Source organism: Macrobrachium nipponense, chromosome 13, assembly GCF_015104395.2.
Source record: "Macrobrachium nipponense isolate FS-2020 chromosome 13, ASM1510439v2, whole genome shotgun sequence".
NCBI classification, from domain to species: Eukaryota; Metazoa; Arthropoda; class Malacostraca; order Decapoda; family Palaemonidae; genus Macrobrachium; species Macrobrachium nipponense.
Window position 1 is genome coordinate 28098229 of NC_087206.1, and position 23468 is coordinate 28121696.

At 35.8% G+C, this 23468-nt stretch overlaps 1 protein-coding gene across 2 annotated transcripts in view; it reads left to right on the forward strand.

Annotated features, from left to right (window-relative positions):
- The window catches only part of LOC135225705 (nucleoredoxin-like), a 470296-nt gene extending 451743 nt beyond the window's left edge, over positions 1–18553 (forward strand). For both annotated transcript variants that reach the window (XM_064265068.1, XM_064265069.1), the window contains exons 4-10: positions 4653–4907; positions 6844–6944; positions 9045–9240; positions 9668–9758; positions 10475–10593; positions 12273–12421; positions 14683–18553. In XM_064265068.1, the coding sequence (XP_064121138.1) occupies positions 4653–4907; positions 6844–6944; positions 9045–9240; positions 9668–9758; positions 10475–10593; positions 12273–12421; positions 14683–14752 (981 nt within the window). In that variant the 3' untranslated portion in view covers positions 14753–18553. The remainder of the gene's footprint in view (positions 1–4652; positions 4908–6843; positions 6945–9044; positions 9241–9667; positions 9759–10474; positions 10594–12272; positions 12422–14682) is intronic.
- Positions 18554–23468: the final 4915 nt, after the last annotated feature.

Consider the following 23468-nt stretch of genomic DNA (forward strand, 5'->3'; position numbering starts at 1 on the left):
ATATATATATATATATATATATATATATATATATATATATATATATATATATATATATGTGTGTGTGTGTGTGTGTGTGTGTGTGTGTGTGTGTGGTGTGTATCAGCAATCTGAGACGAATAATAAATGTTAAAACCAGGGCTTGAATAAAGAGCATCTTTATTAGTTGCGACTAGTTTCGGAGATTTACATTCCTCCGTCATCGGGCACTATATGAATAAAATATAAGTTACATTTAAAATCAATGAAGTAATAATGGAGTATAAATTACTTTAAATTCAATGAAGTAATAAAATTACACAATTACAAGATACAGTAACCTAAAACCGCACAAAATCTTAAAATATAGAGAAATATTCAGTGTTTATTGTCAAAGAGAGCAGAAAAAAAGTCTAAAAACACAGCAATTCAACAGACCTTTCATTATTACAAAGAGAGGGTTTATTTCTTAGGGTATATAGAGACTCAATCACTCCGAGCTCCGTTTCGTTAGTTCTTCCCTGATTTTAATAATAATAATAATATATATATTTATATATATATATATATATATATATATATATATATATATATATATAATAATATATTGTTCTGAACTGCTCGTTCACTCCTGGAAAATGTAGTCTAACACTAAAAAAATTGGCCTTGAATGGAGGAACGAGAGATCACAACAAAGAAAAGAGAAAAAAAAAAAAACTATGGCAGAAGGCCGATATTACTGATGAAGGGGTAATTTACACAAAAGCTGGACTTTAGTTTAAATGCACTATATATACATTAATTTACAGAGGTCTCAGAACTAATAAGGTGGTTGATTGTCGATCCACCGGAAACACGTGGCCGGGCAATGAGACACGAATCAGGCACGCTGTTTGTCTGCAAAGAGATTGCATCCTAGTATGAGTACTGAGACGAGGGAACACGTGGCAAGCGTTACACACTACTTTCTTTCAGTCTAAATGGTTACAGGCCACTCAAGGGGAATGAAAATGACTGGGAGTTTACAGAGGGAACTATTTCGTTGCTTGAATTAACTAGGGGATGTTTACTAGTATCACAAGGGGATTAATCACAGCATTGAACCAAAATTGGGGAAGTGAGAAGCTAAACAAAGGAGGGGGAAAGTCGTCTTGAAAAAATGGAAATGACAAAAGGCAAAACAATTCCCTGGCTGAACTGGAATTTACTCTCACAGTATCTGGAAATCCTGGGCTTGGTAGTCTTCTTATCTGCTGATATTCCTGAGCACTATGGAAGTATAAAAATACTTGGGACTTCCCCAGAGGAGGCAGGGGGAGTAGAAGGGGTGAAGTGGTGTCTGCAGGGCAATGTCTGAGGAGCTTCTGACATCTCTTAGTTCTGAGGTGCTTCTTAGCTACGGCGACCACTGACCCATCCCTAGCTCCACTGATAATATAATATATATAATATATATCTATAATCTATATATATTATAGTATATTATAATAGTATATATATATATTATATATAATATTTTTTAGAGAGAGGAGAGAGATAGAGAGAGAGAGGTATGTGTGGCATCTATTATTTTAAGGCAACACTTTTCGAATTTCCCTTAGTTCTTACCTTGAAGGCTGAAGTTTTGAATGGCTCATTAAACCCGCTATTATTCGTTTAATCCAAACCCAGCGCTCCGATTTCACATTTGCGCTGAGAAGTAAGAAAATTTGATTCTTCTGCGCAAGCAGTGCTGCTAGCTCCTGAGCTATCGGTATTATCTTTCGATCTCATTAAGAGAGCGAAGAAATGAACTGAGAAATTACAGCAAAATAGTAGCATTTTTTTCTCCAAATTTCAGCATTAGAAATTAGAACATAAGATATTGGAAAAGCGTCTATTTAAGATAAAAGTTGCCACATGTGCATAGGCATTTAAGGAAAAAAGCCTACGAGGACGACTTTAAATTCGTTATAATACACACGCACACTCACATGTGTGTGAATTTGTGTGTGCATGCGTATGTGCTAACGAGTGGTCATGTGTGCGCACGAGAGTGAATTGATTTTTGTAAGTAGTCAGACTTCCGGAAACAAGCATAGGGAATTGTATATTGTTATGTAACCGTTTTGCCGGACTCTTTTAAAAGCATCCTTATGTCCCTCGACATAAAGGAGGAGGGCTGACTAATGTGGGTTCGCATTTTATCGCTTGAAAAATCACTGCAACGTTGCGGAGGTTTTGTGTGATATTTCTTCAGACAGCGTTGTTGCTTTGAGGCAAGTTCATCTACAAACATCCGGCCTCCAAGATACCTGTTAGTTTTCATGACCATATTTTTTATATATCCACAAATTTAACGGCCTGAATATATGTTCAGCCCTTACCTTTGGATTTACGTTTGGCAAAACTCCTGGTTAGTAATTTTCCCCCTACATGAACTTGTGATTGGCGTGAATAGGTCCCTTGATTTCTCAGTTGTTATTTTTGTTTCTTCTGACCTTTTAGCCTTCGTCCCCCGACCTTTTGACACTTCACTTATAAATCATACCAACAACTTCGAATATTTCAGCGTGAAGCAAAGAAACTTGTATTTTGAATTTCCTACAAAATTCCATTTTACTTTTTAAGGATTCACTGGCATTTATACTTAGGAGTTCAGTAAACTCTGGCTAGTTTTCGCACAAATGTTTCTGTTGCGTGCTTTCAGTGTCCATAAAATCGAGGGATATGTTTTATTGTAGTATTTTCAGGCAATTTGCTTTCAGAGTTCTTCACTCAAAACATACCTCTGACTTTTTACGTAAGACTTTTTCTGTGTTATTACTGGAAAGGTATGTGCTTGATTTACGCTTTGCGTTCACCATGTCTCTTCGTCTTACTTTTTGTGTCGTACGTTCCTCTGATAAATTTCTGGGAATGGAATTTCGATCCTAATGAAAATGCATTGTTTATTTTGAAATTGGCTACCTGTATGTAAACTCGATGTGGATTCTCTAGTACCTTGCAATGAAGGTAAAATTTATATGCTATAAAAACAACAGAAGAAAATGGTTTATGCCACTTGTATTGAGAATATTGAAAAAAGCTCAACTGACTGAACTTAGGGAATTCTTCGTCTGCCTGGTTGTTCACCGGTTTATACGTAATGCTGTCCTTCTGTTAGATGGTTTTATTTATTTTGAAAATATTGGTAAGACAGGAAACAAAGGGAAATGTTTAGGTAGTCATTCGGCTAACCCCCTTTGCAGGAACTATGCCAATTGTAGCCCCCATTATGTGCTTTTGTGTGGGCGTTTTTCGATAGAATTTGTGAATTTGACCTCAAGAAACTTAGGCGACAATAGACCACCCATCTCTGCTGCTAACTTCATAATTATTATTTTATGCATTCCTCCATTTGACTAACTGAGAGCTTTGTTAGACCACAGAAAATGACTCGAAACATAAACTACTCACCTTTAACGTCTTTGTATGTTGTATTTTTGATATATTTGATCGGAAGGCCAATTCAGGTAGTATGTAATTTTGGAAGCCTGCCAGATATATTGGTTGTTGTGTTCAGGGTAGAGCAGTGATGTTGCAACACTATATACTTTCATAATATTCTCACTTTAGACAGTCTTGTTTGTGCACAATGCCTCAAAGTTACATCTTGGCTTACGTGAACGCCAATACCCATTCGTGAATTCAATCAGCCATCAGTCTTGTGAGTCTTTGAAAGGAGATGCCGTTCCATCCATCATAACTGAAAGTAGAATCTTCCGTACTGTCCTGCCGTTTTCCTTCTTTGAATTCCCTTTTTTCGAAGTAGAAAATAGTTTCTCTCTCTCTCTCTCTCTCTCTCTCTCTCTCTCTCTCTCTCTCTCTCTCTCTCTCACTAACAAATTTTCCATGGGAATGCTCCCCAACTTTCCTTAATAGTGTGTAAACTTCTTAGCTCGCTGGAGATGTTGTATTCTCAGCTATTTAGGATTTATCCCGTCGGGAGGGGAATTAAGGTTTCCTTTTTCCTCGGCCTCGGGGTTTATGCCTTCCCCGTTTGCATTCGTTTGTTATTGCTGGTTTCCCTTCCAACCACTTCAGGTTTCTGGTTTTCCTCAAATATTTGTTTTCCGTTCTGGATATTTTAAAATGGGTGGGTCACAATACTAGTATGACGTATTTTTCTAATGTTCCTTAGTTTCATGTGCTATACTTATCTTAAAACCGCCATTTTACTGTAATTTCTTCTTGTTTGCTTTCGTGTTTAAAAATTTAAAATGTCTTTTCACGTTTATCATTGCCTTTGTGTCTTTCATGTGAACATCATTCATTTAACAATCACTGCCGCTCTACAATCATCATTGTTCTAACCCCCTTTTATTATCCTTTTCATTAAGTTTACTGTCCATTTTTTGTCCTCCTGTGTCCTCGTTAGTAGTTCAGTCCTATACCTGTCGTTCAGAATTCCAGTTTCTTTCTGTTGATCACCCTCCTCCTTCTCTCTCCGCTTTGTTCTGATCCTATCATTCATCCTCGTTCTTCCCTTTTTCCACAATCATTATTCTCATAAAACTGTTACTGGATCATCCTTAGCCTTTCCATTTTGGAAACTCATCTTTTACTGCTTGAAGCTGCTTTCTGCAGTGCACCTACTTTCTCTCCAGTCAGTACTTATTCATCTAACAGGTTCCTCACATCCTCCATTGCAGATTCGCCTGTCGCGCCAATACCGGGTCACGGGCATCCCCTCGCTCGTCCTGATCGATTCCAGAAGCGGTCGAGTCATCACCAAAAACGGTCGAGAGATGGTCACCCGCGACCCGGAGGCACTGACGTTTCCCTGGCGCCCTCGAAATTTAGGGGAGGTACTGTCAGCCACCACTCTGGTCGATCCCAACGGCCAGACCATCACATACGACTCCATCAAGGACTCATACAAAGGCCTCTACTTCTCAGCGCATTGGGTACGTGGGGTTCTCGAGAAAGGGGTATTCTTACCTTTGATCTTGGTGCTTCTTTTGTTATCTCTCGTTATTGTTACTATTTCTGTTGATTTTTCTCTGTATTTTTTTTTTATCACTGCTGTTGTTTAACCGCCTTAAACCTTGTTAAAATCGGTTCATGTTACTTAAATTCTCGTTCCAGGTTGTTATCTTTGGAATATTTTACGTAATGATATTTTGCTTATTGTTCTGAGCCAAGAATAAGTTTCTATTCTTCTCAGTGTTCGACTTATCAGTAGATATTCTCACTTAATCTGTAGTAAGCCATGTTATTTACTTTGTTTATTTTTACATCCAAGTTATTACATCACGGTTGGCGATAGTAATAGTAAGCATTTCGATTGGAAGACGATAGACAGTTGTTTTCAAAAATTCAGATAACATCAAACTAACATAAGAGAAGATGGATATAATTTAATTCTAGTATCTCCAGACGGAAATACAGCAAGATTTCAGGAGGTTCCATGATACAATCTCAGTAACAAGGCATAATTTATTTATTATAAAAAACGTTTCGCATACAAAACACGGTGCATCATCAGTCTGTGAAGAAATAAAAACAATTACATTATATTAATACATAAAAGGAATTCATCAAAGATTAAAATTGACATAAAAAAAACTGTAAAAAAGCGTTATTGTTATTTTAAGAAGACAGTAGAATAAACAAAAGAGAGACTACTAAAACACCAACCATCTAAGGTAAGGGAAGAAGAGGGAATGACAAAATCTGAGGTCCCAGTCAAAACAAAAAACTATGCCAGATACAAAGTTGAAGCCGAGGTGTCATTGTTTAGTGAAGGAACCAGCCTTTTTATGAGTAATGACTCTAAGGTGGTTAAGTGATCTGGGTCCTTCGTATAGCCAATTATGGAGAAGTGCTGCTTCAAGATCTCTTATTTTACAAACTGCAGCATGATTTCTGATATTGGAAAATTCTGGTTGCTTAATTCTTTGACCTGCACGAAAGCTATAACCCATATGGCTGCAATATCTCACTTGCAGGAACCTTCGAGTTGATCCAATGTAAGAACTCGGACATCCAGGGCATGTAAATTTATAAACAACATTCGGTCTAAGGTAGAACAGACCAAAAGATTTAGATATGCCATAAGTATATTGTACTTACCTGTTGATAATTATGATGACAATTGACATGATGACGCTGATAGAAAGCAATGATTTAATTTTTTGCCGAAGATATGAAGCAAATTTCTCACTACACTTTGAGCTTCACGATATAGGCTCAAAAATTGTTATCCGTTAGTAGATATATGAGAACTCATCATCTGTTGAAATGTGGGATGGCTGCTTTTAGAAAAATAAACAAAGGTATTTTAGGATTCTTATGTTAAGCACCAACATTTCAGAATCAAGAGCTTCTTGCTCATTTAACAAAGCTAGTTGATTATTTGTATTGAATGAATAATATTCTTAGCATAAAGCATCAAAGTGTTGGTACTTATTTTAGAATATTTGATTCAATATTTCGTCGTTCTGATAAAACCTCAGATCTATTGATCGTGTCCGTGTAGTTTATAAACTAATTCTACGTTCTGAGATTATTGAAAATTAACGAATATGGTCAGACCCTTAGCATCCAGGTTGTTTTTCACCGATAGGAATAGCTTTATTTATCATTTGTGATATTTCGTTTGTATATATTTCTTTCCAGGTGTACTGTGGCTTGCCTAGGTATACTTTCGTGCACAAAAGAGAAATAATTGTATTCGGGATGTTTTTAAAAATTATTAAGAACTGAATGGACTGCCAGTTGCGGAAAAAAGTACATCTAAGAAATTAAAGTTATAGGTCTATCGTTTCAGATTTGTTTTCACAGATGAAAAAAGGGTACAATTTATCCTGTTTACGTTTATGTTTGCGTTTCTATTTCCAGTGTCCTCCGTGCAAAGCCTTCACTCCACAGTTGGTGGCTGCGTACGAAGAGATCAAGAAGAAAGAAGGCAACTTTCAAATCATCTTCGTCAGTTCGGACAGGTAAAAGAAAAAAATAGACATTGAGTGGGTGGATTACAAGAATGGAGTTTTTCTGGGGGCGGGAGGGGGTTGGATAGGGGGGACTAGGACGGACGCTCGAAAGGGAAGGGGATGCGAATTTATTTCTTTTCTTTAAAAATGTATATTGTTTTCTTAAAGAATTTCTAAAAGAATGTATTGTAATGGCACAGCCTAACGTGAGTGATTTTGCTATGTGTAGTGAATCTTTTTTGCCTTCTGACGGATGCAGTTTCATGAATTTGCTTCTTGCAGTGTGCTAAGCAGTTTCCTTTAGTGTAACTACGATGAAAGGCAATATAAAAAGAAAGAGAAAATAAAATATAAAAAGATATGAGAAAATGCCTAAATTCAATCTGGCAATTTCATTTCGTGTACCTATGTTCCGGATCAAAGTGAAAGATACGTGAGTAGGTCTACTTCCATTTTAGGAAATGAAATTGGAGAGAGAGAGAGAGAGAGAGAGAGAGAGAGAGAGAGAGAGAGAGAGAGAGAGAGACTGACGGACTGAAGTACTGTACCAGTGACAAGTACTCTTGCAATGGTTGTCAAGTGGGGGAGGAGGGTAGGATTGCAATGTCAGACAAAGGGTTGCTGTCAACAGGTTTTTTCTCCCCTCGTACGTATTTTTGCTTTACTCTCCTATTGATTAACTTGACAGCTTTCGATTTTTGAGTACGTTGGCGTCGACAGTCCTCCTCTCAGTAGAATTACTTGGCTCGTGAAAAATCTGGTGAAAAATCTGTTTGATACGTACTTCATTACTTGGAATTGATTTTTAATTCCATTTTCTCGTAAATGGAATTTGCTTTTTTTAAAAAGGCTCTACTTTTTACCATCAAGCTTCAATAGAAGTGACTGCGTGATGACGTTCTTCTGCTTCTTATCAGACATTAGTCATTGAAACAGTCAAATAAAGTCATGAGGGGACTAGACATGCAGTCAGACCATTGCAACACGGCATTGCCCATTGGAGAAAAATGAGGTGTTGATTTCGTTCTTGATTTTTAGCTCTTTTAAACAATCGTTGACTTCTAATCAAGACTCAAGTAATGTAGAATGGAAATTGAAAGGCAGTTGCTGGATAGTTTTTCGTCGTAGATCCTACTGTAGTTGTTGCAAACAATTAAAGTCTGATTTTCGTAGGGGATAGTTTTAAGATACCCTTCTCTCTCTCTCTCTCTCTCTCTCTCTCTCTCTCTCTCTCTCTCTCACACACACACACACACACACACACACATCTTCGTCATCATTGCAATCCCGAGAACGATATAGAGTTGACACCCACAATCTTCTTTTAATAAGAAAAAAAATTGCTGCCGAAACTTCCCACAGCCCTTAGGAGTCTTGCATGTACATCTAAAGGGTAACAAGGCCTGAGAAGGCAAACAGGGTGAGCGCGTATATTAAAACTGCTGTGCTTATGAATTGCCAATGGTCTCTCTCTCTCTCTCTCTCTCTCTCTCTCTCTCGCTCTTCCTCTCTCTCATTTACTACAATACTACTTTTCTATACTTTCCCCCATTTGGGCACTCGCTCATGCGGAAACGTTCGCTGTAAGATCATGTGCTTAATCGATTCATATAAAGATGTTTTTAAAATTATTTTACTGAACTTCCTAATTAAGTTTTTAGCCAATCTTACAGTCCTATTTACTTTATAGTATGTTATTTCCAAGTTTAAAAAAAATAGCTCAACTCTATCTGTAAAAAATATCAAATTAGAGAGAACTTCACATTCAGATTGCCATGAGGAGCAAGCTGGTATCAGTCGAAACCCCTTTTAGTGTCGAAGTCTAAAAACAAACAAGCGATGAGACCTAAAATATTACTCTTCCTCACCAAGAAGTTGTTCCACTGACATGAAATTTCCTATGATGTCCAGTAGTCTCACGTGTAGCCATGGCTATTTTGAGTTTAATTTCAGTAAAAGACCACGGGCCCGAAGATGTGCTAAATTAATTCACATTTGTTTCAGAAAATAAGACATTTCAAACTTATATAAGTATAGCGACATAATGGTAAATAAATGAATGCAATGCACATAAAATAACCAAAATTAATTCTTGACATTGCGGAACAGGAGTGAAGATTCATGGCGTGCCTATCACAGTACTATGCCTTGGCTCAGCGTATCTTGGGAGGAAGAAACAGCCCGGAGAGAGCTGGCCAGCTCTCTGGAGGTACAGGGGATCCCTACTCTGGTCATTCTTGCACCAGACAATACAGTCATCACCACAGACGGGAGGGCAGATCTCACTGAGGATCCACGTGGTGAGGTAAGTTTCAGAAATGCATTCCTTCTCAGAGGATACATATCGTGTGTGTTCATATTGAAAGCATATACAATCAATCTTTTCAGGACATTTTTAACCTATTGAGGAAATTGTAGACAAAAACAGAGATTGCGCCCATTTGATAAAATTCAGTCGTAGCTGATAATGATATAATTATTGTTCTCTCTTCTTGTGTATTTTCCATTACATAATAACCTAATATCAGTAAAAAGAGAACTCTATAATTTTATTTAAGTCAGTTATGAGGTTCTTTGAAAATTGGCTGTGTCGTCTTTTGTATATATACATTAGCGTAGTTCTGTTTACTTTTACTGCAGTTTTGAAACTGTCCTTTTCAAAATTTTATTTTACTTGTCTAACTTCCGTGCATTGTCTTACTCATTCTTTGCTTTCGTATCTTAACCAACAGAGGTTTCCCTGGCGACCACAGAGTGTGGATATCCTTGCAGAAAGACATATGGGACGTCTGCAGGAAAGTCCTTGCTTAGTCCTGTTCACAGGTAATGCACTACTTCCTTTATTTTGGATTGTATATATCCAGAATTTCATGAATAAGCTGTATGTACGTAGCAAGTTCACCTCTAGTGTATTTACTCTTTCCAGTTTGTATATTCAGAGTTCATGAGGTGTGTGATAAACTACAGTGTGTTTTCTCAGTTTTCATTTAGGCTCAGTTATGAAATTATCGAAAGTTAGTCATGTCTTTCAGCCACCCCTGGTGGACAGTTTTGTTTACAGTATCTTGAAATATTATCTTTACGTTTGTTTCAATTTTCAATCTTATGCGCTTCGCCATCGTACAAAGCTTTTAAGTTCGATATTGTATTAGTGCAAATAGTTTATGTTGAAGTAAGTTTTACAACTTTATTTTTCTGTCAGTGTTTTTAAATAATGTTACCACAATGAACGCAACTTATTTATTTCTTGAAAAAATCTACTTGTTGAAAGAAGCTGTGTTCCAAAATATTAGCTTGCATATATTGTCAGTTTTCATTTCATGCATCATTGTTACACTGCATTTTGATTTTCATCGCTGCTACTGCTGCTGCTACTACTACAGCTTAATATTACTATAATATGGCCACATTAGGAATGAACCATTAAGGCATCTACTATATTTATGAATGGAATTAACCTGGTTTGTGGCCTGAGTTACTATTAGTAGTAAAAAAAAAAGTAGAAATTTGGAGTGAAATTTGACTTTTTCATTTTACAGATGGAGAAAATACTGAACTACAATTTGGCCGTGATGTTCTGTTGCCTGTTGCTGAGGAATATCTACTGGAGCATTCTCACGAAGGAGGACTGACCCTACAGTTCTTTGTGGCTGGAGAGGTATGGCCTTATCTAATTCAAGTAGTGACAGTGCGAAGTTAAATGGGTACTAACTTTACGTAAAACATTAGATTTTGTCAGATTTTACATAATAAATATTTAGCTTAGCTGTTCAAGTTTCATGAAATGTGGCTAGATTTTTTTTTTCTTTTTTTTTAACCTTAAATCGGTTTGAGGCTTTGGGCATCATCAAGATGATAAGCATGCCCAATGAAGGATAGGACTTTCGAATGGTTTCACCGTGTTTATTCCTAATGATGTTATACGAGGTGTTGTTAACTCATTGTAGTTCCGAAGATGCATGGCCCACCAGCTGCAAAGGCTAACCATTCGTACTAGTAAGAAGTCTATATATAAATATTTATTCTTATAAAAATCACTAGCCATTGATAATCAAGGATAGCCATTTCTAAATGATATTCATTTGCTTCCTCCTCCTACGTCGATAATTTCAGTTATCACATTTTACCTCATTACTCTGTTCATATTATAGGTTATTCATTGCAGTTCGTTAAAGAACATTCATTTTCGCTCTCGTATGGCTAATTAATCTTATGCGCTTAATTTTTGTAGTATTGCGCATGCACAGTACCAATTCAGTATTTTTGTGTTGTATAACAGATTCCAGCACAGTGTATATGCGCCAAACCACACATAGTTTGTCATGTATTGCCGGAATTATTATAGTTTCATTCTGCCAGCGAAAGATATTAATTCGGAAACTGAAGTAAGGTTCTTCGAAATATCATAGGTACTGTCATTTACATTTCTTCAATGTTCTTTTGGCACAAAGACATTATTTTGGTATATTGCTGGTGTCTTCACGGCAAATTAGAATCTGTACTTTCTATTTTGTAATTTTTTATAAGCTTACATTATTGGGAATTTCATATTTTATATAAAAAAAAAGGTCTGAATTCCTTCCTGCATGATGTTTTCGTGATTTACCCAATGTATATATCTGTAGTTGTATTTCAGAATATTAAGGAAGTTTAAACCAGTGTCATGGCTCTGAACCGAATTGATTCTGAATACATTACAACCTTCATAACACCATCTAACCCAAGCCTCTTGCAGAATCCTTCTGTATGATAAATTGGAGCTGTGAAGCCCAGAAAGTCAGTTTTAGGAAAGGAAGGATACTGCCATCAGTACAGACAACCTATTTATATTGAAAACATGACTCACTGTGCAGCAATATTAAAGAGTCTGTTTTCTTTTTGTATAGCATTAAATCTCAGAGCCATGAAAAACAAAGCGAATGGAATGTTGTGCCTTTCATATTTAACTGGGTTCAATACTCAATGAAATTATTTTATTTGTAAGAAAAAATGTGTCACTATTGTGAGTAGACATCTTTAGTGGCAATATGGTTGAGTACAGCAGTTGTAAAATATTCTTGTAACTTGCAGCATTGTTTGTATTCAATCTTGATTCAGTTGCTTAAGTTAATGTTCATATTGTAGACTGGAGATTTTGGACTAAGTCTATAACTCGGTAAAATACATTAAGAATATCCTTTACATTCACAACTGTCCAATCTTCTTTCTTGGCTGCATTAGTGTTTGTAGGCCTTGATGCAAACTGAACTCAATAAATATAGCACTTGTGTAGTGAAATGCAGTTAGGCCCACAAATATAAATATAAGAATACTTAATTTTTTTATTTTTTTCCAAAGGATGAGGTTGCAGACAGTGTGAGGGACTTTGCTTGCTTAGATGACGTTGTGCCTCTTGTTGCAATACTTGATCTCTCAGAAGGTGCAAAATATCTGCTAGAAGAGGGAGTTGAAGTCTCAACAGCCACCGTCCACAATTTTGTCACAAGGTCTGTATGTTTTAGTTTTTCATTTATTTCAAGATATTTACTTTATTCTTGTGTTTAGTCACTAATGTATCCTATTTATTCATAAAGTACTGGAAGTTACCTCCTTCTAGTGTTGATGACAGTTCTGCCTCACTGTCATCCTTGAATATAAGCTTCTTTCTTATAAACTTCTTTTTTACGAAACTTACTGTTCACAACCACAAGCTAAGTCCACAATAATAATATCAAAAGTGCAAAAATCAATTCAAAGTTGGGGGGGGGGGGTGGTGGCGAACGAAACACCACAAAAACACTTAAATCTAATACAAGAATATCAAGACAGAAGCTATTTCTGAACCTTGGAATACATAATATTAATGAAAAACAATCACTCTGAAATATTTACACAAAACAACACACTTACCCAATGAAGATAGTAGAATAAAAACACTTCCAAAAAGGGAAGGGGGGTTCAGACAGGAGAAGGTAAACGGAAACTAAGAAAAATCTATCAGTTACAGACTAAGTGAACCTTACGGTGGTTTCCTTCCTCCGAAACACTGGAGTTGTAGTCGTGATCTTCGCAATCACTTATATGTGCCTCTGCGTCCAGAGACAAAAGTGAGGTGGCGAAGTGGTGTATGCACGTTATATATATATATATATATATATATATATATATATATATAGATATATATATATATATATATATACTATATATATATATGTGTGTGTGTGTGTATGTGTATGTATGTATGTATGTATGTATGTATGTATTAATGGTACTCAACAGGACCCACACAACAGTGATCCTACGTCCACGAGGATGATCCTCCAGAAACCCGGGACGTCTAAATCAAACCATGGCCAAGGGCCTCACAACGATCGCCTGAACATTCCAAGAGCATTAATTACTTATACTTTGGCTAAGCAAGAGCCCCTCGACATTTACTGAGCCGAGGGTGAGGCAGGAAGGAGAATAATTCTTCAAGAAATAATAGTAGATCCAAACAGGCTTTTCGTAGCAAATCCAACAGTCACCATGAGTAATGAGGCTCAGATCAACCGACTCCTTCAGTTGAAAGCATCTCCGATAAGGCCACTCACTCACAAATAAATGAAAAGACAGAATGGTCATGAGTGGCAGTTACCAAACACAAACCACCAGGGAGGAGGAAAACAAACTATTTTGATAGTACAGTTTTTACATAACAAAAACAAACAAGAATAATTAAATATCAACATCAACATCCAAGAAAAAATATCACAACGAAGCGACACCTATCCTCCTATGTCTATAATCTTTGACAGCGATGAGCAGCTAAACAATCATTTTCTTAATTTTAGACCCATTGCTGGGCTTCTATTTCTTTTAGGAAGCATTTTCCAGTCAAACATCCGAAACCCCTGCAGGTTCCAGTACTGTAGCTTCCAAGCCTAAGACGATGCTTTATCGGGTTTCTCAAGACTTTGGTTTACCTGTCCCCTTTTCAGTACAAGGACCTTGCTCGGTCGCAGAACTGCAGTCTTTCCGCAGATGTCTCATCCCTTGGAGGTGATGGCATAAGGCTTTTATACAGCAAACAAACTTTATATTCTTGTCAGTATCTTGAATTAAATGTGGTGCTAATTGGTCTTGCAGAATTTGTAAGCTCAGATCATGGGTCACACTGTGGCTATTATGTTCGGCAGTGAATTATTTGTACTGGAGAATGGATCCATATAGTAGTGATAGGGTTTGTGATGATTTAGAGGTTACGAAAAAGGAAATTGTTTAAGACCCCGCACTTGCTGAAAAAATTCTTTTGATATGTTAAGATAACTGCATATATGTTGGTAAGCCTGCACACCACCACAATGTAAGTAAACAACAAAGACTAAATCAATATGGTGTCAATACCCTGAACATATGCTTAATTTGGTTTTGGTCCTACCAGCCTAGGGCCCTTTGCACTCATATATAAATATATCCCTGTTAGAGAATGCAATGTTGAGGTCAAACCTCACATGAAGAAGATCTTTCGCTCCATAGAAAAGCAAGATCTTATTTGTTAAATATGTAAGGTTTTAAGCAAAGGTGTGTATCTCCAATTGTGAACCTTGTTTTTTTAAATGAGTTTCATTGCCTAAAACAGCACCCAAGGCTTAAGAGCGTAATCTATCTCAATTTATCATCTTATGAATGATGACTTCAAAGTACAGTATCTATAAATATATTGTATATTTAACACAGTAGTGAGTTATTCAAAGTTCCACTGTGATCATTTTTTCCTTCTTTACAGGTATACCAACGACAAGCTAACTCCCCTACCAGTGAGACCAGTGACTTCAACAGCAACCAACACAAGTTAACAACAGTTTACTTTAAAGCAAGATTTTCGGGGTCTCATGATTCCTTTCCACACAATAATACCTGATCTACTGTTATTATATTAATAACTATATAGGCTTTGCTTGATCATTGGGGCATGTTCAGAAGTTTGTGGCAGATATTGAGCCATGTTGATGAAAAGTGCTGTGTTTCCTCATTAGCAAAGTACAGTTCAATGGTCAAATTGAAAATCATTAAAAAAAATTCTCTCTCTAAGTTGCAAGTCTCCAGTAAAATCATGTGTGAATTCAGCTGTTTTTGAGCTAACCATTGAGTAAATCGATCAGTTAGAATAATGCTCAATTTTTATGTGTAGGATTAAACATTTTATATACTACATCTCCACATTTTAGAAATGGCCAGGTATGTTCTGTGTAGGGTGATGGATGTTGATGATTTGAATGGCACACGATGAGACTGCAAAAGGTAAATGACCATTTGATGTTATGATGAACGTGTAAGTAGAATCAGATTGATATTTATGTGAAATAAAAATAATCAGATTAATTGTGATACTCTCACCAACTATTTTATGCACCAAAAACATGTATAGTGTCACTGTAAAGACACCGACAAAACTTGGGTGATGGAGAGAGAGTGTCACTGTAAAGACACCCACTAAACTTGGGTGATGAGGATTTTATGACACCAGTCATGGGTTATCTGGAGAATATTACTGCTGTACTAGCTTTTCTTTGATGTTTTTGTCATATTTGTATCAGCTTCTGCATATGTAAAAAACAAAAATAACAAAAAAATTAAAATTTGAAAAAAACACTAACGAATACCTTCAAAGTATCTGGCTTGAAATAATGTCCGATGGATACATAAAGATAATGGGCAATGATTATCTTACTCACATGTTCACTGTATTTTCTTTGATTTTAAAGAATAGTTGCCTGGGAGAAAGCCATTAGACCTGGATTCACATATGAAGGTTCATTGTCTTGGAAAAGTAGCGTCGTAAATTTAAACAAAAATTATATATCATTTCAGTTTACTTTTGAAATCCAAGCACCTCAGAATATTATTGAAACCTCTCCTGGCAGGCGTCGTCATTCTATCCTAGTAAAACATCCCTAACCCTCATTATTTCAAATGTACTCTGAAGTTCTATGCATGGTGAATCATATCATCAATCCCGCATTTTTTCACCCTCTACTTCCGTTGTTTAAGTACTTTACTGAAATTGTATTAAGTGACCTTTACAGCTGTATTTACAAGCGTGATAAAAGCGTTGTACTTCCGAAACCATGTATTGTCCTTACATGTAAACGTTTAAATTTGTCTCGGCTTTAGTCACTACTTAAATTAATAGCATCCCTTCGTTTATTAGGGCCGACTGTAGATTTCCCTATACTCTTTAGACTATTCAGACCATGCATGCACTATTCCAGTTTGCGTGTTATTATTATCATTATTATTATTCAGAACATGAACCCTTTTCATATGGAAAAAGCGCACCTGAACGTGAGAATGGGGTGGAAAATCTGTACGTGATCTCCTCATGTTTTTGTTTTACTGGAGTTTAGCCTCATACCCCACCATTCACTAATCCGTTCCATGTCTTGATTGAGACTAAGGACAGCTTCATTTTTCATAAGTGGACCCACAAGTGTTGCAACATCAGCATATTAAACAATCTTGTTTTCCAGGCCAACAACCATATCACTTGCATACTCTTAAAAATAACAGTAGACCAAGAACACTGCCGTGCGGAACTCTGGACAATATAAGTCTTGGTTCATTAAAGATCCCATAAACAGCAACTCGCTGCTTCCTATTTGTAAGGAAATCTTGAATAATCGTGAAATTAATACATTAAAACACTTCATATACCTAAACAGGCATATCAACAGACCCCACACTATGCAATATGTCCCCATCTTAGATGCACTAGTGTGTTCCTTTACAAAACCTCGGTACATCTATGATGTATGAAAGGTAAGACAGCTGTAAAGTGCTGTCACCCAGAGGGACAACTAAATATTAAGGATTAGATCATTTATACTGAGACTTTTCCCTTCCGTTCAAGTCATTAATGACGCAACCCTTTGGACCGACTTAACCCTGTGTTTTGCTAATTTAGGTGTTTAGGCGCCTCTTCAATGGTAACCATTGTATGAGAGACTGAGCTGGTTCTCAGGTCACTAAACAACCTCTTGTGTATTTTGTTGGCCTACCTGCCATCATGAATTTGCTTTACCGGTATGTTAGGTTGTAATTCCCATTCATATCACTTGTTTGTCCCAAGAATCTTCATGTTTCCTAGAGGAGAAAGAATGAGAGTCAGGCCCGGTCAGGGAATAGTTTTTCAATGGAACTACAAACTCAATCTTGTACACCAAGATATCCTGGGTAAAGGAAGAAGCCGTTCTGATGGAATATATGGTATATTTTTAAGTTTATGTTGCTATATGCCCGTACAGACAGCTTTCAGCTATGAATTTCGATCTAACCTTGTCTTCCCATGAACTGACTGCTATCAGAAATAAAATCGACTTTTTCCAAAAGTCAGAGATCTTTGTTGATTAAACAGGTATGTTTATCAGACATTTTTCATCAAATATTGCTTTTTACAAAAAAAAAAAAAGATTCTGGTGTTAATCATATTACACAATAAAAGTAAGGTTGACAATGGATGTTCTTGTTCCAATGGTTCGAAAAGGTTACAATGATTTTTAAATATGATCAGTGTCCTGCAGAATTTCCAGGTGCATTCCCAAGATTTTTTTCATACAAAGAGGATAATGTAAATGATTCAATAATGAAGCTAGCTAATGTTTGTCTTTTGAAAGGCGTGGTCTTGCAATTGTGATAAAGAATGCAGGCTTTTTCATGTATTCAACAACACTGCATGTTGAAAATTGTGATATAATAATATAAAGTATACTTAACTTTTCGTACAATGGTAACATTCTTTGGGATGTTAGTAGCTTTCACTTTTATTTGATATTAACTGTTCTAAATATTTACTACAGAAATACAAATTAGAAAATAGATATCACTCCTTTTAAGTGCAATAATAATTAAACCCAAGAAGATTATAGCTTGTGGCGTGTATGTTATGAACAGTACTTTACCCTCTGGTTAGTGTTTCTTCTCCGGTGTGGTGACATACCATTTATTTTGAAGCATCTCCAAGAAGTTTTTGTCAAATTAGTGTATGTTATTTTTACTTTGTTTTAGTATACAGCTATAGCCAGCAACCTTTGCTTCTGTAATATCTCTAAAAAATAATTACTCTAACCCAAGAAAGATATATCTGGTTATGTAACTAAGAAAATATGTTTGCAAGCTCCAAAGGTGAAATAAGGCCCTTCTTAGTTGGTTTTTCTTACATTTCACCAAATTAGGATAATGGGGAATGACATATTTTAGTAAGTATGAGGTGAATGGTCAAGCTAATGATTGTGCTTTAACTCTGGAAGGAAATTATCAAACACAGTACAGTAGCTCAGTGTTTTATATACTACTTTTGTTTGCATGTATGTGAATTTTACAGATGCATTATTATGCACTTACTTGAAGTAAGCAATAAGGTAAGAACTTTGTATACTGGGTATGTCCAGATGATTATTATATCAAATGGTAACTGGGAAATTTTTATATATGGGTACAGTATTGTGATTTGATTATTCAATAATTTTTTTGTTGAAAATGTCTTGAAAGTATTTATATATTTAATATGGCTTTCAGTTTTAATAAAATTATGTCCTGTATAGTATTTAGATAATTCAAGATTTTAACAAAAAATATATACTGTATATACAATTGATAAATTTGTTTTATAAAAAAAATCCTTAATGCCGTATGTCCCATTACTGGTTATCTTGTTATAAAACTGCCTGTCTAGCTACAGTTATGCTATTTTTATACTGTAATTAACTAAATGTCTGCCATGGTGCTTTAATTAACAGCAGGATTTGCAATTGAGACAGAACTGAATATTAGAGCAAAGTCAACAACTAGTTGGGAAAAGATTAAAGGAAATGAACGAAAAGTCTGATGAGAGAATGAATATATTGCAGCATTTGGAACTGAAGGGTCGCAACAAAAAAACCTCAAGTACCATCTATATCACATCTACATCATTGCTGCACAAAAGGCACACTGTAAGCGGTACTTCCTTGAGGAGGTTATCTAACCACAGAATGTTAGTGCTAGAACTACAGTATAAATGAAAATACCATAATACTAATACTTCCTCATAAATTTTTAGAGAAATTCAAGAAATAGATGCTATTCAGTGGTACCTCGTTTGTCAAACGTTTCATATGTCGAACTTTCCGTTTTTCGAACGAAATTTTCGATAAAATTTTGTATCGTTTGTCGGACAAATGCTCGTACTTCGAACTGACTGATTATCTAGTTTATACTTGTATTCGACGGCCTACTGGGCCTTACAAGTTAAATTGTATTAATTTTTTTTTCATTTACAATATATAGTTTAATGATATCAATATTCTACAAAATACATAGAAGTATAAAGCATTTAATATAAAAGTTAGCTTTCAATATAACATTTAGCATAAAAGATGTATAAAATTTTAAGTAACCGCGGTGACGTCACCCCCAGCTGACTTGAGACTGAATGAGGCAGCGTTGATATATTAAGAGAGAGTTAAAATATTACTGTATGTATGTAAATCAACAACAATTCACATAAAAATGGAATTTTTCAATAAATTTAACGTAATGATAAAATATGAAAACAATTTAATGCAAAACAGAAACCAAATAGAGAGAGAAAAAAAAGTCTTAATTGAGCCAGTGTTCGGTGCGCCGAGTGAGACGGTCTAGTTGAACAATATTAACAAAACAGCAAATGAAAGAACAAAGCTTTTCACAATAAATTTTAGCACATATGAATAACAAAATCATTCGTCATTGCGGTGATACACAGCCAACTTGAGGTAGAAGGAGGTAGCCTTTATATTTTTTAGGAATAATGAATGAATGATTTTAAGTTATCGTGCGTCGTGGTATTGTTGAGGAGAGAAGAAGAGGCAGTAAAATCTTTACTATAATATGGACATAAAAGCAGCACCAATTCACATAAAAAATAGAATGTTATTTCACAATAAATTTAACGTAACGATAAAATATGAAAACAATCACATGCAATACAGAAAAAAAAGTCTTAATTGAGCCAGCCTTTACTTTCTCTTTTTTTATTTTTCTAAATACTCTTAAGATATTAGATAGTTAAATTAATAGTCAGATGAAGGTTCTTCATTCTACGATGTTAAGAATAATCATAAGAGAGATCATTAGAACATTTTCGCCAAATGACATTGATATTATAGAAAACCTACCCCTGCTTTCTTTTTTCCCGTTATTTAATACTATTATCTGTTTCCGAAGGAAACTAATAGTCAGAATAAAAACTATATTCTAATATACTAAATAAACATGAGCGAGTTCTAAAGGACATTCTAAACAATAATGTAAATATATTTCTAAATTATACACATTTGACAGATTTCCATAAAATCACATTTTGCACATATATAGTTATGTGGCTAACTTTTCCAATCTATTCACCGCTTTCCTGGAACTACTAATGTGTCTGTTCAAATCTCGAATTCTAAAAACTGTACAGCATGGAACAAAATATTTCGACTTCTAAAGTTATTTGGATGTGACTGCTAATTATATCGGCTAATTTAATTATCGCTCCTTTTAAGGCTGTTAAAACATTTTCCCCCCCACATGGTGAGAATCAAACATCTTATCTATACATTTCAAATGATCAAGAAACACTAGGTTTCATTAGTTTACCCTCACTAAAGCTTATGACACCAATCTTGTGTCATCTTTCTTTGTTACTTTTGCTCATGAATGTTCCAGTTGTGGAAACTTGCGAGGAATGAACCCGCCAACATATCGCAAACCCTATTTCTCTTCTATGGCGTCTTCCCATGTTTGTTCTTCATTTTCCTGGTCTTTGAAGTAGTCACTTTGATCATCCTTATTAAATTCTGGTAAGCAAAATAAAATTGCTGATAAACTGGGTTCTCTCTGAAGGGAATTTCCTTCGTCTTCGAATGATGCGTCTTGCTTGTCAGGGACGTGGGAAAATGAGGCGGATGTTACATTTTCACTTTTGCAGTTTTAAACGTTGCTCTTTGAGCTTACAAGTGTGCTGTCTTTTCCTAAAAGGTTGACTCTAAGACGATATTTAAATGCCACTGGTGATGGGTACTGATCATACGCTCCCATTTGACTTTTGCAACCAAAAAAGTGCCTCAACCCAACCTGATTTAGTCTGTAATTGAGAGCATACGTCATGCCAAGTTTTTATTTTGCCATTTTCAGCAAGTTAGACAAAGGATGGAGCATATTACTTTTCATCACTTTCATTTCTCTAGCGGTTCTATTCATGTCTTGAAAGATTTTGTTTTTCATTTACAGGTTTAGTCACGTAAGCATTTCTTGATGATTTTCTATCTGTTGGCAGTCGAGAATAAAACGGATCAAACTATCGATCAACAAGCCGAATGAAATGGCTTGTAATTGTCCAGCCCCTCTCTTCAAATATCCTTGGTTGTCGAAGTGATCAAATGGTTCACAAGTATTTTGACAGCAGTTGCAAGGCAAGTTTAACTTTCATTCGTTGCATACCTATAACAACATTGATATGTTTTTCAGAAGTTTATAAGCTGTCCGAAGATCACTTCATTCCTCTTTATTAGCTCTCTAACTGGACCATTGTGAGCGTACGTACTACATACAGTTGCCTTAAAGTGTTCTTATATCCCATCCCCTTATGTTCCACGAAAATGGTCTGGTAACACAGCAATGAAGCCTGTTTGGCTGGTAACGACAAACGTGAATGGTCGAGATATTGGATGCCAATGCTCATATTTTCTATTCACTACTGTAGGCAATGTGTTAGACCAGTGAATAAAGTTGTTAAATAAATCGAAAAATCGTATAGTAACAGTGATAAAAATAGCAATGGTGAAAATCATATTCAGTCCTTACTAACCATAATCGTCAACCTTTGTTCCATTCGGGTGTGGCTGCTGCAGGCGTTTGCTGGGATCATACTTTTGTCTATGGTAGATCATTATTTAGTTTCAATTTCACACCCTCACCTAATATCGCTGTGTCTTCGTGGACGGCGACACAGCGATATTAGTAAGGGTGTGAAAAAAGTTATTGAAGCCAAACTATCTGTTTCAAATATCTCCTTCAATATTTAAAATTTCCCCCACATGTGACCTAACAAAACATCAAGAAGAAATCGTCAATTGTATTTTCATTTTTATGAAAGTAAACTCCACGATGATCATTCACAGAATAGTGAGGTTCACATGAGTTCATGACAACAATGGTGGTAGTTCGAGAATTCATTGGTTGTTAAAGACCCACTTGACAATGGAATTACAATGGAATTACCCTGTGTAATGTAATTAAGCGCTTTGTAAGGTATTTCACTTTTAATACTGAATATTTATATGTATACAATTAGCAATTTGACTTTGCAACCAGATGCACCTTAAATGGGTAGATACATAGAAATAAGAGCTGGATTGAATTGCTTTTGCTTTCAGTATTCGTCAGGTTTTGATTTTATTTCTTTATATTTAACTTAAATGGCTAAATTTCTCCCCTCATTTGAGCTGGTCCTTAGTCATAATCATTGCTAAAAAGTAAAACACCCAAGCTTTTTGTAATAATATAAATATGAGTTTTCTTTATTAAAATCAGCTGGTTTCATAAATGAATTTATAGCACCTATCTAAAAACTATGTAGTAATATACAATTGTCATGTTCAGTGTTTTTCACAGCCATAATTTCGTATTAGCCTTTCTTATAGGACTCAAGAAATACAGATTGACTGAAGCTATATGTCCCCCCTTTTTTTTTTTCTTTTTTTTTTTTGTCAAATTTCCATTCTCGTAATATTCCTTACATTGAAAAAAGACACTCACAAGATTACTGAGTATAAATTGTTTACTTCTGAGTATTAATATAGTATTTTACTAAAACTTAAGTACTTTCAGGCCTTAATTGTGGCCCATTCTCAAGGATTATGGATAACACCTTACTACAGAGAAAGATTAAAGTCTACACGAATGCAGATAACTACTTACTGGAGGCACCATTTAAGTCTACAGAAATACGGATAGCTACTTACTGGAGGCAGCATTGAAGCCTCCATGAATGTAGATCACTACTTACTGGAGGGAGCATTGAAGTCTCCAGGAATAAAACTCACTACTTACCGAAGGCAGCATTGAAGTCTCTAGGGATATGGATAACTACTTACTGGAGCCAGCGATGAAGTCTCCAGGAACAGAAATAACTACTTACTGGAGGCAGCATTGAGGTCTCCAGGGATATGGATAACATTTTACTAGAGGCAGCATTGAAGTCTCCAGGAATATAGATCACTACTTACTGGAGGCAGCATTGAAGTACTACTTACTGAACGCACCATTGGAGTCTTCAGAGATGTGGATAACTACTTGCTGGATGCAGCATTGAAGTTTCCAGGGATATAGATAACTTCTTACTGGAGGCAGCATTGGAGTCTCCAGGAATATGGATTACTGCTTACTGGAGGCAGCATTGGAGTCTCCAGGGATGTAGATAACTACTTACTAAAGGCAGCATTGGAGTCTCCAGGACACAGATAACTAATTAGTGGAGGGAGCATTGAAGTCTCCAGGACACAGATAACT